Source organism: Hibiscus syriacus, unplaced genomic scaffold, assembly GCF_006381635.1.
Source record: "Hibiscus syriacus cultivar Baekdansim isolate YM2019G1 unplaced genomic scaffold, ASM638163v2 tig00110190_pilon, whole genome shotgun sequence".
NCBI classification, from domain to species: domain Eukaryota; kingdom Viridiplantae; phylum Streptophyta; class Magnoliopsida; order Malvales; family Malvaceae; genus Hibiscus; species Hibiscus syriacus.
This window is the reverse complement of record NW_024062619.1, coordinates 8805-23317: the sequence shown is the minus strand read 5'-3', so window position 1 is coordinate 23317 and position 14513 is coordinate 8805. Positions and strand designations below refer to the sequence as shown.

Genomic DNA, 14513 nt, shown 5'->3' with positions numbered 1-14513 from the left:
ATTGTGGGACTGAAAAGTTGTATTAAAGATCCACAAATATTACTATCCTTCATATAACATAGTATTTGATAATAAAAAAATTACAGCGTAGTAAAATGTATCTAATCATACCATTTTGCTTATTTAATCAAAATATTTTCATTATAAATTGAAATATGTTATACCTCTTCCGGATCTCTTACACAAATAATTCCAGAATAAGAGAACCTCTGGAGGATATCTTCTATCAATCACAAACTTTGAAGTCCCATGCTTTATGATCAGTCAACCCCTTGACAAGACAAGTGCACGTGGTCTGCCTAGCCAAATCTATTGTTAGATGATTACATCCATTCGACTTGTTAGTCTACAAGTAGTCATCATTATCCTAAGCCTAAAACAAACAACAAGAGTTACTATACAATCCCTCAGTCAAGATTGAGGAAGATTGGGGGAGGGGATATATCATCTTCCACCTCATTCTTCTATTCAACATTTTTAAAGACCAAACAATGTTGATCGTCTCTAATATCACCATGAACCATCGGTTACAGTTCTCCGTTGAAATCAAAAGAGGTGAACTGCTTATAGTCGCCATAATCCAAATGTTATCATCAACAATTGGTGTGGTGAACATGGATCAGCTCCTGATAGAAATGAATCAGTCGAGATGCAATTCCAATAGCAAAATAATCAACATCACCTCCCATTTACGTCCTAAAAATCTCCCTCGGCATATTTGGTTGTTTCTGGCCAATGGCTGTAAATTGAGTTGCAAAACTTGTATGCACGAACGTAAACCTCTCGAGTTGCCTAATTGCAGCTGCAGCAATAAAACCGACGAGCTCCCCATCAACACGGGAGCACGTGATGAGGAGAAGAAGAAAGGGAGGACAACATAGGCAATGCAACACACTCTGCTCATTCGGATCACCCTTACGAGTGTTAGAAATGATAGACAATGTCGTTTAGGGCATTACTTTTACAAAGCATGCCCCTCGACTTGCCCTAGTTCGAACTTGACGCAAATCTCTTCAATTTAACAGTCTGAACATATGGACAGAAAAGATGGCATGTGCCGAGCAAGCACTAGCAACTATAATGACTCAAAATTTTTAGTCAACATTAAAGCGTTAATCCGAAGTTTAATCAAATGAAATAATTATAGTATGAAGGTCTCATGGGTCAAATTTGAATTCAATCAAGTGAGAAATTGACTTAATTCAGGGATAAGAAAGGATTTTTTATCTTAAAAGAAAAGGAACTAGATTATAAATTTACCTATAAGCAAAACTATGATTAATTTTAAGGGATTTTCAGCTGGATTTACCTGATTTTTTTTAATTTTTGATCTTACCATAGTTTTATCTATTTTTCTTCTTCTTCTTCTTCCCTCACCTAAACAAAACATTGAGAAAAAGGCTTTACAGTTCTCCTCTTCTAAGTATCAATCCAAAAATCTAAGGTAAGAATCATAATCTATGGATCATGAGCTTCAAAATATGCTCTCCATCTTTTTTAATGGTGCTCTTAAGCTCTTTTAGGATTTTACGAGGGTTTAAGCTCCAAAAGCTTCCTCCAATATTTTCATTTGAATTAGTGGGAGAGTTGTGGGAGCTCTCTAAGAGGAAAGACAAAGAAAGATTAGTTCTAGGGTGAATTAGAGGGGTTAAGTGGCTTGGGTGTTGACGTAACACACTCTAATTCTCTCATACTACTCGTAGATCATGTACATTAAGTTTGCTTGCTTGTATTATGTTTGGAAGCATGTTGTGTGGCTCTAGAGCTTATGGATCAACGTAGAAAATCTAGACATTAGATTTGTGTAAAATGACCTTTAATACTTTCATAAACTGTAATAATCATCACATGACTTAAAATAATGTTTAGTATGAGTTTGGAGTATTTTTTTGTAATGTAACATGAGTATCGATACCATATGAATTGATATTGATATTGTTTTCCATAAGATAAAAATATGGGTTCTTATAAGGGGAAGTATCAGTTTCTAGATTCGCAACGCGAATTTCGACTATCGCAACGCGAACTTCGACTATCGCATTGCGATTTTCCAAATTCCTGTTGCGATTTACATATTCGCATTGCGATAGTCCAAGTTCGCATTGCGATAGTCGGAGTTCGTGTTGCGATTTTCCAAATTCGTTGCGATAGTTGAAGTTCGTGTTGCGATTTACATATTCGCATTGCGATAGTCGAAGTTCGCGTTGCCCAAAATCGCAACGACTGGTGGTATTGCATTTGTTTCTTAAGAATTTTCTCTAAAAAGATAGTATTCGCGCGGACGTGTCGAAGACACGTATTACCACGACCACGAGACGACGGCGCGCGAGAGTCCCCCTTGTTCTCTATCACTCAACAAGGAAATGGGAAAGTCAAGTCTTAAATACCATTCCCAATAGTGTTTCCAATACTATGTGGGATTGAGCATTACCAATACTTGTTTCTAATACTATGTGATTATTCAAGAAACAATTAACAATCATGCACATTAAAATAACTGAATCAGCAACCAATTGCATTAGTATTATACGATTAAATATGTCATAATTAAAAGTCAATCTACAATCACATAATTTGATATCTAATGTAATTAAAAAATCTCTTATAATTGTAATTATGGGCACAAAAAAACATGAAAACTAAAAGTCATGTTCTGATTATCGCAATTTTAAGTAAAAAATTCAAAAAAATTGCATCACTCGCGAGAATAGAAAAAATTGTTATCGTGCAATTACAATCAATTGAAAATAAATTAGAATTGCATGAAAACTAAATGAACCACAAATACTTTTCATACAAATACTAAAGTCATTAACTATAATTCACAAATAATATCACTATTTAAGGCTCAATCCCACGTAGTATTGGGAACAAGTGTTGGTAAAGCTCAATCACACATAGTATTGGAAACACTATTGGGAATGGTATTTAAGGCTTGGCTTTCCCACTTCCTTGTTGAGTGATAGAGAACAAGGGGGACTCTCGTGCGCCGCCGCCGCCGCCGTCTCGTCTCGGGTCGTGGTCGTTGCGATTTTGGGTAACGCGAACTTCGACTATCGCAATGCGAATATGTAAATCGCAAAGCGAACTTCGATTATCGCAATGCGAATATGTAAATCGCAACGCGAATTTGGAAAATCGCAATGCGATAGTCGAAGTTCGCGTTGCGAATCTGGAAACTGATTTGCGATACTGAAGATCGCATTGCGATTTTGTTGGTCATTTTGGCAAATCCAAAAAAAGTTGGTCAAAATCGTATATTACAAGGCATTTTCGATCACTGAGATTATTTTCTCTTATTATTATTAGTCTCGGTATTACTATTACTATTAATAACTGTGTTATTACTATTAATATTATTATTAGTTTTAGAAAATAATAAACCCTATTAAATCAGAGTAGCCATTATTAAGGTAGCATATTTTGGTATGGCATGAGGCATACAAAGCTAGTCATGAATGAGTTGACTAGCTCTTGAATTGTTTGAGATGGATTCGATCCGAACTCGGTTAACGTTTGAATTGGGTTGACTCTACTCAATACATTAATGAGTTGCGTTGAACAAGATCCAATTTGGCTAAATAAGTTCGTGAGCAATTCATTAATTTTTTTATAATTTTTAATAGTTACCTTTAAAAATTATTCTATTAAAAAAAGTCTAATTAATAATTATTAATTTCCTAATTTATTAATTTTTATTAATTTATTAATAAATTATTGATTAATAATTATCACTAATTTATTAATTTTTTAATATACAATAAATATATTAAATTATTAATTCACTAGATATACATGTAGTTAAAAATAAGATAAAAATTCTGGTGAGTTTAACTAGCAATTTGATTTTTTAATGAACACAAGTCAAGGAAAATTTTATTGAACTTAACGAGCAATGAATTGAGTCTAGCAACAAATTTTTTAACGAGCATGAGTTGAGCACTACTCATGATGAAGGCTTATGGTGATAATTATAATACATGATCATATAATCTAGAGGCAGTAAAATAGTTTACTCACAAAATTTACAAATTTATTGTGCTTGCATGTTGAAAAAAGAAGATGAGGAGTGGAAAAAAGGGTCAGACATGGTAGCCTGTAATGGCGAAGCCTCTTCCAATGATTTCTCCACCAAAGAACCATGTGTAGCACTCAACTCCAATCAAAGCAGCCATGCTTGCATTCTCGATGTTCCATGCTTCCCTTGTTTTTAGAAACTCTTTCAGACAATGAAGCTCTTTCCAGAATGCCTCGTGCCTTCTCGGAATACTGCGTTTTCAGATGCAAACAGGCAATAGCAGGGAAGGATTAAACACAAAAGAGATTTGTGTTCGATTCATTGAAAGTACCTGGCAAGTCGAGTATAAAACAATTGTTTTGCCAACAATTGGCATGTTTCTATGTTGGAAGGTTCCTTGATGTAGCTCTTGTTTTTTTCCATCAGCTCCTTGTAATAACAACTTCCATTCTTGGTCACCAACTCTGAAATCTGAGCAGCCTTTGTCTGAAACTGTTGAAGCCTTGATGCCATGGAAATTACCTTGAATCAGCAAAAAACATCATGCCTTTGGGATGTCAGCAAATCTGCAACTCTAAATACTCCAAAGTTTAATATAACAGACAACAACAATTAATCGAAACGAAACCTAAATAGATAATGATGAAAATGTTTCAAAATTCTTCATAGAACAATACTTCTAAGTTTTTTTTTTCTTCCAAATGACGAACAAAATGTAAGCATTGATAAACAAGTAGCCATTTCTGGAGAATTTGGAATAAGTAACAATGTAACCAATATTACCCTTTTCGATTAAATGATTTCCTTTTGTCTTGTTTTAGTTTTCGGCCAAAATGTGAGGCCTCAACTGTGTGATATTGGAAGGGCCGAGTCCACTGATATGAAGCCATGAAAATAGGGGAAGCTTAGTTGTTTGCCATCAAAATAGGGGAAGTTTAGTTCTCTACTTTGGACTAGTTTTTGAAGTATTCAAATGGTAATCACGTCATTTTGCAAATAAAATATATGTAAGATCAAATTATTTTATTAGTCCGTGTACTATGAGAATGTTATGAATTCAGTCATTATACTCTAATTTATTTATTTTTAATACATGTAATTTTTAAACTTTTTATTTTGAATCCTAAACAAACAATTAAACATGTCAAATTCAATTCTACTAATAATACCCTAGGCTCTAGCATACATAAGTTGTGAATACTTTTTTTACTAACTGATTTATATTGAGATATTGCAGACACTAATTTAATCACTTTAAGTTTTATAATTTAATTATTTTATATTTGTATTGTATTAAGTTAGGATTAAAATTTCAAATTCTATAAAATATAAATTCTAAAATTAAACAAGTTAGTGTGTATAGACATAATACAAGGACTCACAACAAGATTTGACCTACATGTAATGCTTGGGGGTACTTGCACATTCGATTTTGATGAATTTTACCCATAATGGAAATAGAACTCAATCCTCAATTTTGATGATATTTAGAATAGGTTCATATATACTTATACTTGAATTTCAAGGAATACAAAATTGAGACTTTCTTCAACTCTGTGGTTGATTGCAGATGAAAACCCATTTCACCATATCTTTCAAGTGTGGTTTACGGTATTCAAGGCAATGTTATCTGTAGTCTCGATATTATCATTGTTGCTGTAATCGTATTCATACGCATATCATATACACATTAGTATCAATAAACACCAATACAGGAACAAAAACATACATCCATCAATAGGTATTACCTCCTTGGATTGAGAAGAAAAGATACAATTATCTAAAACTAAAGATGAAGTTCCAAACATGACAAAAGAATCAATAAAAAAATTGCAGTGATGGTTTTGACAGCTCCTTCCCACCAACATTTACCTTAAACCTAAGTGGCAAATATAGAACATCCTTTAGTTTTCTTGTAGGAGAGCTACAATCGCATTTGCTGCTAACTTCAACCCAACACATATCTAAAAGCATCACTACATCTATTTTAAAGGATCTCGGGGGGGGGGGGTAGACGAAGTAAAAAAAGAGGAGAGGAAAATGAAACGAACAGGCTGAAGGAATTTTCAGGGATCGAGAGAAGAGGAGGACAAGACACAAGATAACGAGAATTAAGCTGTGCACACCTGTGAACAGTTATAGGTTTGCATCCTCATGGATATGTGACAGCCATTTCTTGATCTTGAGACTACCATATGTTACGGATTCTGGGTGACACTGGAGTGCGGGACTCATTTTAGGCTTTAATTCGCTGCTTGGAAGGAACGGGAAAGGAGCTTTCACCATCAGACAACTGGAAAAAAAAAGTTAAACCAAGCAAGTACATTTCTTGGATGATCTTTATGCATAGTACATGTATAAGCTGTTAGCAGCAGCACAGGCAATCAAGTTTTCAGTTGGGTGCCATGCTAGGTGCAGCAGCTTTGTCGTGAAATCAAAAGAATTTCCATTCGCATCAACTCCAGGAGTCTCTGATCCTGATGTGACAAATTCACCACCATAATAGCTTCAGAGCACAAATCAAGAAATAAAATAAAAAAAAGTTCATTAAGCTGTACCCTGCACCAGAAGGTGTCCAAGGAAGAAAATAATCAAAAGGAAAAAAATGTACAACAAATCATAACCTCTTCTGACAACACGTGTTATACTGCTTAGGGGTCTGGAAGGCCTTGTGGGAGCCAGAACTTGTCTCCTGGAAAGACAAATGGATGTATATAACTACTTAGATGTACTTTTATTTAATTGTACTTTATTTTTGAAAGGTTGCCCTGGAGTGAAATTTTACCTCATTGGATTTTTGCTGGCTTCCAAAGTTGTCGACTCGGTGCTTCCAGGGGCACAACCAAATACACGGAATAGATTGCTGAGAGTACAGGGAAATATATATAATGTTACATGGAAGAACAAAACAACAACAAAAGGTTAGGAGACAGTTTTGGATGAAAACAAACCTATAGGAACCTGTTGCCACTCGCAATCCATCACCACTTAGGCAACATTCAAATTTGTCAAAGATTGAATCATTTTCATACAAATCACACAGCTGAAACAATTAAAGAATGCAATAAAAAGGTCTGTCAAAGCATAACACAGATATGGTTAATTTCATCATCTGTTTCAGAGCATAGAAATGTACCTTAGGTCGTAAATATTCATGAACCTGGAATGTTGCAACTGGACCTGAATCCATATTGATGTCCCACAACTGACAACCAAGTGACATGTAATCAAGTCAAATGACAAGTCCTAAAATTCCCATTAAGGACATATCAAGTGCATATGATTCCGAGGACACAATAAGTTTAAAACCAACTTCGGAAGTCTTACAGCTTAAAAGTGGGCATACTGGTAAAAAATTTAACAAAAATGTAGATACTGATCTGTACTAACCATATTATGAGGGATTCAAATTTAAGTATGTTCAGAGATTAAAAACATGAAAGAAACGACACGTGATTGATTCAACAGTGAATGGGGAAGGAATGCTCAACAGCAACTTTAAAATGATTGGATATATTTATGCTCAATGAAGAGAAGCTATTATAACATTTAATCCTAACCCCCAACTGTTTCATGCATTCATGATAAGCTCTCTAAAGAATAAATTAAATTGTTTGACTATCTGAGTCCAAGCCGAAATGCCAACAAGCCGATCGTTGTTTCCATTTTAATCACATTTGTGTTAAATATATAAAAACTTAGAAGGTTTTATCAGACAGATATTTGCAGAAAAAGACCATGGCAGTTTCATGCTTTCTGCATAAGACATTGCATCAATGCAGTCAAATCCTTTAATTGTCTTAATAAGGTGATAGATAATTAAGTCAGGGTCACATAAAGTCATTGTGGTATGCTTAGGAAGAATTGCATCCATAATGTGAAGCTCATGCAATGCAAAGTAATTATATGTCAATACCGAAAACAAGAAGACAAAGCAACACCTTAAGAGTCATGTAATCACGGCTAAGAATATATCTTCCGTCCTTTGAAAATTTAATATCTGAGATTGAGGCAATTATCTCCGTAAAAAATGATCTAGATCCAGGTGCCTCCGGTTCTTCAAACCTGTTGTCATAGAATATTAATTATATTTTAGAAAGAATACTGAAAGGACATGGTAAATATATAATATCCTCACATATCAGGATTTATCAAAAGAAGCGATCAATGGTATAACACTTACAGTTTGGCGTGAGAATCACACAAAGCTGATTGGCGCAAATCAATGAGACGAATTGAACCCTTTGAACTACTATAAGCTAGCATGTTACAGTGGGTAGGGTGAAACTCAGCTGATGTTATAACCTCTGCAAAGATAGATATGAAAATAGTTCAAATCTTGCTTTCGAGAATTTATTAAACAGCACTGAAGTTGCATACACTTTCAGAAATGAAAGGAGCAACCAAAAGTACCAACATGTAGGAGACTACTTACCAGTTAGATCCTCCATGTTTGCAGGCTTTACATCAACGATATTGAAACTTTGACTGCTAATTTCCAAGTTCCAAAGATTTATACGCAGATCATCAGCTGATATAAAAGTTTCCCCGTCACTAGGAAATATAAGAGAGGCAGAGAGAGTAACAGACTATCAGTATATCTTTGAAAATCAAACTAATATGAAAGCAAAACACTGAAACTGGATGTGTTTTGAAACATAACAAACAAGCTTGTCATACAACAGCTTACTATTTCCCGATAAAATACAAAGTGCATACAATCCTAAAGCTTAAATATTGCCATAAGGATTTCCAAAGACATTACATGAATAGGAATAACAGCAATTCAGAAACATCGTGTACAGACAATTCAACTTCAAGACAAGTACTAGATAATTCTATGATAAAAGATTAATACTTCAAGATTCAAATATTTCAACTAAATAATTTAATACCTCAAGGGTTGCATGGGACAAAACATGTTCAATAGATAGAGCCTATTAACCAAGTTCTCATGAAAAAGTGATGTCTCCAAGGGTAAAACAGAGAGGAATAACTTCTGAGGAAAACTCCATCCATATCATTTACATTCTATGGTTAGAAGTTCTCCAGTTTTCTCAATGTCACAAACCAGTCTTTCATTTCTAAAGCATGAACAGTGTCCCCAAAGACCATTTCAGAATGACAGCTTCTTGCTTGGACACGATAACATTAGTTCAGAACATAATGTTATCAGGAGGGAATCGAGATTCATTATCTCTTTACTTGAAAAATCAATCATCCTTTATCATTATTAATAGATATTCATATGCCTTCAACAAAACATAAAATTAGGGTGGAAAATGAAAAAGAAATAGAAGCACAATCAGTGCCAGTTTTAATCTCTAATCCAATTAAACCTTAAAGAAATAGAGTCACATTCTCAGGAGATACCTCAGAATGATACTGCAAAGTAGTAAAAAGAATATATAAACAAAAACACGACAGAGGTTAAGCAATTATCAGACTAAAACTCTTTATAAGTGCATTGAAGTGTGGGCTGATGAATACTTTTCATCCATCAGAGAAGAAAAAGGTAAGATTCTTGATCCTACTACATATTATCTAGGAAAAAGAAATCATACTTCCTCTTCAACTGATTTCCAAATAATCCAAATATAGGAAGCCAGAACACCATAAAATTGAAATAAAGCAAAAGTAAATAGCTACCTGTTATTTGAAATAGAATTAATGTGATAATCATGAGCATGACCATATACCCTTCGACATCTAGCCACTAGGTTGGTCTCCTGACTTGTTACCTAGATACAGTGAAGATTAAAGGTTGAGCAGCCAAGAATTTTAGACAAAAAAATGATGTTCCTGACTATTTGACAACAAAATCCTAATCCCCTAGCCAAAAAAAATGAAAAAAGAAAAGAAAAGAAAGCACAACAAGGTGATCTTCAAAGGAAGGCTCCATCATACAAAAAAATATTCAGCGCAGAAAGTGGTAGATTCCTCGATATTAAAAATAATAACAGAATCTAAAATCTAACAGCATATTACATAAAAACCTTGAAGTCCATATTTATAGGAAATTATGCAAAAAATTAAGTAAAAAGCTGAATACCGAATATCATCTGTCTTCATCACCAAAAGACGGGGCAAAGAATCATGGGCTTTGCCCCTAATTCAGTTTAGCAACAGACAGTATGTCCTATACCTAGTTGAAGTGCTGCTCTTGGAAATAATGGGTCCTACAAAAGAGTTCATCACCCTACTTTGCACTTGTATCACAATTTGAAAATAAATAAATTTCAACCCCCGCTCCCCCCCCCCCCAAACCTTGAGATTGATTAAAACTCATATGGTTCAAATTGTATACAAATATTAGCCTAAAACTTTATCACAGCGAATAAAACAAAGACTGTTTAAGTACAACTACCACAGGTAAACGCAACGATGGAAGGCCTTCTGGTGGGAAAAAGTCATTGCTCAAATTGTTGTAAGATCCATCGAAGGAGCTTCCATTTGCAAGACAAGGTTTAGGGCTATTTGAACTAGCAACGCTGCCATTTCCTACAGCTTTTGATGGATCCAAATTCATGTCAGAAATTTTCTTGACTTTCTTTTCTTGTACCTGATGAAGCCTCATACAGACGGCAGATAATCAAGTGAGTTAGAAGGCAAGGGCAGAGGTATCCAAAGATCATAATATCAATCATCAGTATGCTTAACACCCATGCTCAGAAGATTAGCTAGGATAAAATGAGAAATATCATCAAGTTTTACTCTTTTCTAAGCATTTCCTAGGAATCAGTCTATCCATGCACCACTAACTTTGCAGTCGTTTAGCGGAATTTATTCAATTATAAAGGAATGAGCATCCTAAAGTACTAGCCGCTATTTATTGCAGACAGAGTGTTAATATGGACAATCTACAGTCAACCTAAAACAAGACAGAGTTAAGATGGTAGTTACAGCATAGATTTCCTTCCTACCTTCCAAAACTTGATGGTTTTATCATTAGTGGAAAGGAGAAAAAGGGCACTATTGGCTCTTTGACACCACCTCATTTTATTGATTTTTTCCTCTATTTCCAAGCTCTTGAGATAGTCAAACTGCATTATCAAACGGAAAATGAGAGTTAAATTGAAGAGAGAAGGGGAAACTATTCAGACGAAGATGGAGCAAAAGTTATGTGTGTGCATGCATCATTGTATCATAAAGTAATAAGAGAGCACCTCAGGCTCATGGCTTTGGAACTCCGTCATGTAACGAAATTCAGGGTGCCGACTAATAGGATAATCCATTGTCTCCAGATCCCTTCTTGATACACCATGCTACAATTGTAGTAAAATAAGTTAAAGTTGCAACCCAGGAAAAACATTAAGTTAATATATTAACATCAGAAAAGGTACCAGAACCCACATCCTTTGTGTCTGTCCTCTCGAAGAGAACAACACGGCCCCCACGGTCTCCAGTGGCAAGATGATCCCCGTTTTTATCAAATTCAATGGCAGAAATAATATCAACTGCAGGAGAAAAAAATACTTTCTTAATAATAATATATTTCCGGTAAGAGCAATGCTAAATATAAACGATCTTTCTTTCTATTAATGAATCACAACTCTCAGTCTCTACTCTCTTGACATAATTTTTATTTTCTATACATCTTTCTCTCATAGAGGGAAAAGGGGGATTAATATGTGATAAATATAAACTATTTCTGTCATGCCTAACATGAAGAATCCACAACATTGTAATGCATAGTCTCTTTGCCATTGCATCACACTATTATTCTGCCAAGCTTAAGAAAAATGCATATTGTGGCAATAACAAGCATAATTTAAGAATGAAAATTGAACTACACATATGACATAACTAGTAAGAAGCACTAAGATTATATGAAAGTACAAGATAATTCCTTTCAAAAAAAAATCCTAGCCAGAGACTATGATTCATTATTTTTCAAAAACTCAAAATAGAATTCTGCAATATTTAGCTACACTTTAGTTATTGTCGATTGATCAATCAATAGATGATACATAATTGTCCATTCAACCAGAATCAACAGAAAAGTTTCTGAAAGCTATCAATATCTCACTGAATCCACCATTAACTATTTCCATGCACACTTCAATATTTCTGAAAGCCTAAGGTTTCTGTCATCTGTTTCAGTAGCATACTTCAACATTTGCCCACGTTATACTTACAGAGATTGAACTCAAATTGTTAATCCAAGTTTCAGATAGACAGATAGACAAATGGATAATTGTCCATTCAACCAGAATCAACAGAAGTGCTTCTGAAAACTATTAATATCTCACTGAATCCAACTTTAACTATTGCCGTGCACACTTCAATATTTCTGAAAGCCTACATCTGTTTCAGTAACATACTTCAACATTTGCCACGTTATACTTACAGAGATTGAACTCAAATTTTTAATCCAAGTTTCAGTATTGTGTTACTGAACTAGATGGTATGAATTTAAACTAGAATCTAGAAGATCAAATATCTACCAATCACTGAATTGTCTTTCTTACAAGCATCATACAATATCAAATTATTCAATTCATAATTTTAATAGCTTTCTGTGTGTCCCATTTACTAGGAAGTTTACCATAATATAAACAATTTATATTAAAATAAACCACCAAGTAAACCTAGGAATCTGTAAATTGGACCTATCTTTAACCTCTCTATCATACAAATAGTAAACCTAAGCCACACCAATGTTGTCATCCATCCATGAGTTAAGACTTAAAGTGACATAAACTCGTGAAACATAGTCTATCTCCATCCTAACAGAGTGACAATTCCCAGATTCTCATTTCAATTCAAATCTCAATACTGCAAATGGATTGCCATGCACTAACCCTGAAAATAGGTACAGAAATCACTCAAATTCCACGACTGCCATTAACACAACAAATGGCACAACCCTTTGTGCATGCATCATCCCTAACTTCATCAAGTTCACTTTCTCAATACCTTCTTTATAACAAAGTACCCAGAAATGATTCAAAGCATTACATGGTACCAAAGCGAAGCTACAACCTAGAGCAAACAAAAAAGTTTCAACTTTTTTTTCCAATCCATTAACCGAAACAATAATTAATCAATAACCCATCATCCCAAATAGATCCAAAACACCAAAATAAACCCTAGTTCCAATAAAAACCAACAAATTACAAATTGGATCCAAAAACAATAATAGTTTACCTTCTTGAACTTCTTCTCCAGCGGTTCTTTCACCAAATACCTGAGAAAATTTCCAATCCAACGGTTGTGGCGGTCCTGGAGGAGCTGCGACCACCTCATCGCCTCCGTGCATTTCTCTGTGTTTCTTTTTTTGGGGTTTGTCTCTGGCTGTAATTCTCACTATCTAATAATGAATAACGAAAATGGAAAAGCTAACGGTCTAGATTCAACCACACCCCCAAAATCAAATCAAAGATCGCATATTGAGTTAGCTTTTCTTCGTTGCTAAATTCGGAAGTGGATTAAAATGAAAGAAAAACAAAAGAGACCCAAACGTTGGCCCTCTTCCTGAAAATAAAGTGAATAAATTATTTATTTCCTCTGTGTGCTAAGGAGAAATTTGGTTTTTCAGAAATGGAATCTCAATCTCCTTCTGGCACTGTGAGTTTTCCCATTTTGACTGAGCGCTTGAGTGAAGCGGCGCCGTTTGATTGAGGCGAAAGTAGAACTCTTATGCTCAAGTTTGAGACCGTCCGATTGTGTAGAGGTTGACAAGTCAGGCGATCAATTAAAATAATTCTTTCCACATTGGGAACATGATTTTGATTGGATACCCAAACATAAAAAACCATTAATTTCTTAAATTAAATTTATTATTAATAATAATTTTTATACTTTTTTTTTATAAATTATGTTGACGTCCTCACTTCTCTACGCGGAAGATATCAAAATCGTCAAAATTTTTCTTACGATATCTTTAAATTCGTTTGAAAATAATTTATCATTTTCCCCACTTAACTATAATTTCTTCACATAATTATTAAATTTATCATGTGATGGTTAGATCTATCTATTCATCAATAATCATCTATTATAGTGTCGATATCAATCGTGTTATTATCGGGTGTTATGAACATATATATATGAATAAGTAAAACAAAAAAGGAGATATAAAATATCATATTTATTATTGATATTTTTTTCTTCAATCTTTTTTTCCTCCTATTTTGAATAATTAATTATAATTTTTTATTTAATTCGGAAAGGATGAACCGTTTAAAATCATCAATTTTTTATTTATATCATTAATATCATGAGTAATATATCAAATTATATAATGTTGATATATCAAATTCTTATTCCTAATTATATATTAGCACATCTTTATATTATTATAAAGTTAATTAATACTAAGACGATAATTTCTTACCATAAATATGAAGAGAGAAAAAAATATAATTTTGCATTTCACGTATGTTTAACAAAAATTTATTACAAAAAAACGTAGATATATCTAAAAGAACATATATTTTTACAAAGGTAATCGGATTGCAGATAGTTTGACCAAATTTACTCGGAAAGAATA

General features: G+C 33.9%; 2 protein-coding genes across 3 annotated transcripts; both read right to left on the bottom strand.

Moving 5' to 3' along the window:
- Positions 1-4054: 4054 nt before the first annotated feature.
- On the bottom strand, positions 4055-4576 carry LOC120217844. Its single transcript, XM_039214877.1, has 2 exons — positions 4350-4576; positions 4055-4269 (listed from the first exon to the last, which is right to left on the bottom strand). Exons 1-2 carry the CDS (start codon positions 4529-4531, stop codon positions 4083-4085), a joined length of 369 nt encoding a protein of 122 aa, XP_039070808.1. The 5' UTR covers positions 4532-4576; the 3' UTR covers positions 4055-4082.
- Positions 4577-5791: 1215 nt separating this feature from the next.
- Positions 5792-13548, bottom strand: LOC120217840 (serine/threonine protein phosphatase 2A 55 kDa regulatory subunit B beta isoform-like). 2 transcript variants are annotated; one of them, XM_039214875.1, is made up of 14 exons: positions 13169-13548; positions 11372-11475; positions 11185-11283; positions 10942-11061; positions 10386-10580; positions 9668-9759; positions 8454-8572; positions 8202-8325; positions 7960-8083; positions 7155-7223; positions 6970-7061; positions 6804-6881; positions 6643-6710; positions 5792-6495 (listed from the first exon to the last, which is right to left on the bottom strand). In XM_039214875.1, the coding sequence occupies exons 1-14, from the start codon at positions 13278-13280 to the stop codon at positions 6359-6361; spliced, it is 1533 nt and encodes a 510-aa protein (XP_039070806.1). In that variant the 5' UTR covers positions 13281-13548; the 3' UTR covers positions 5792-6358. The 2 variants fall into 2 exon arrangements, with proteins under 2 accessions (XP_039070806.1, XP_039070805.1); XM_039214874.1 differs by having other exon boundaries at positions 5793-6495; positions 10383-10580; positions 13169-13547.
- Between the last annotated feature and the right edge of the window lie 965 nt (positions 13549-14513).

Excerpts from the sequence above, each read along its gene's own strand:
- LOC120217844 (XM_039214877.1), bottom strand. The coding sequence starts at position 4,531 with ATGGCATCAAGGCTTCAACAGTTTCAGACAAAGGCTGCTCAGATTTCA. Across the intron at positions 4,270-4,349 it reads TTTTATACTCGACTTGCCAG|TATTCCGAGAAGGCACGAGG; the intron begins GTACTTTCAATG and ends CTGAAAACGCAG.
- LOC120217840 (XM_039214874.1), bottom strand. The coding sequence starts at position 13,280 with ATGCACGGAGGCGATGAGGTGGTCGCAGCTCCTCCAGGACCGCCACAA. Across the intron at positions 11,476-13,168 it reads TGGAGAAGAAGTTCAAGAAG|TTGATATTATTTCTGCCATT; the intron begins GTAAACTATTAT and ends TTTCTCCTGCAG. Across the intron at positions 6,882-6,969 it reads GTGGCAACAGGTTCCTATAG|CAATCTATTCCGTGTATTTG; the intron begins GTTTGTTTTCAT and ends CTGTACTCTCAG.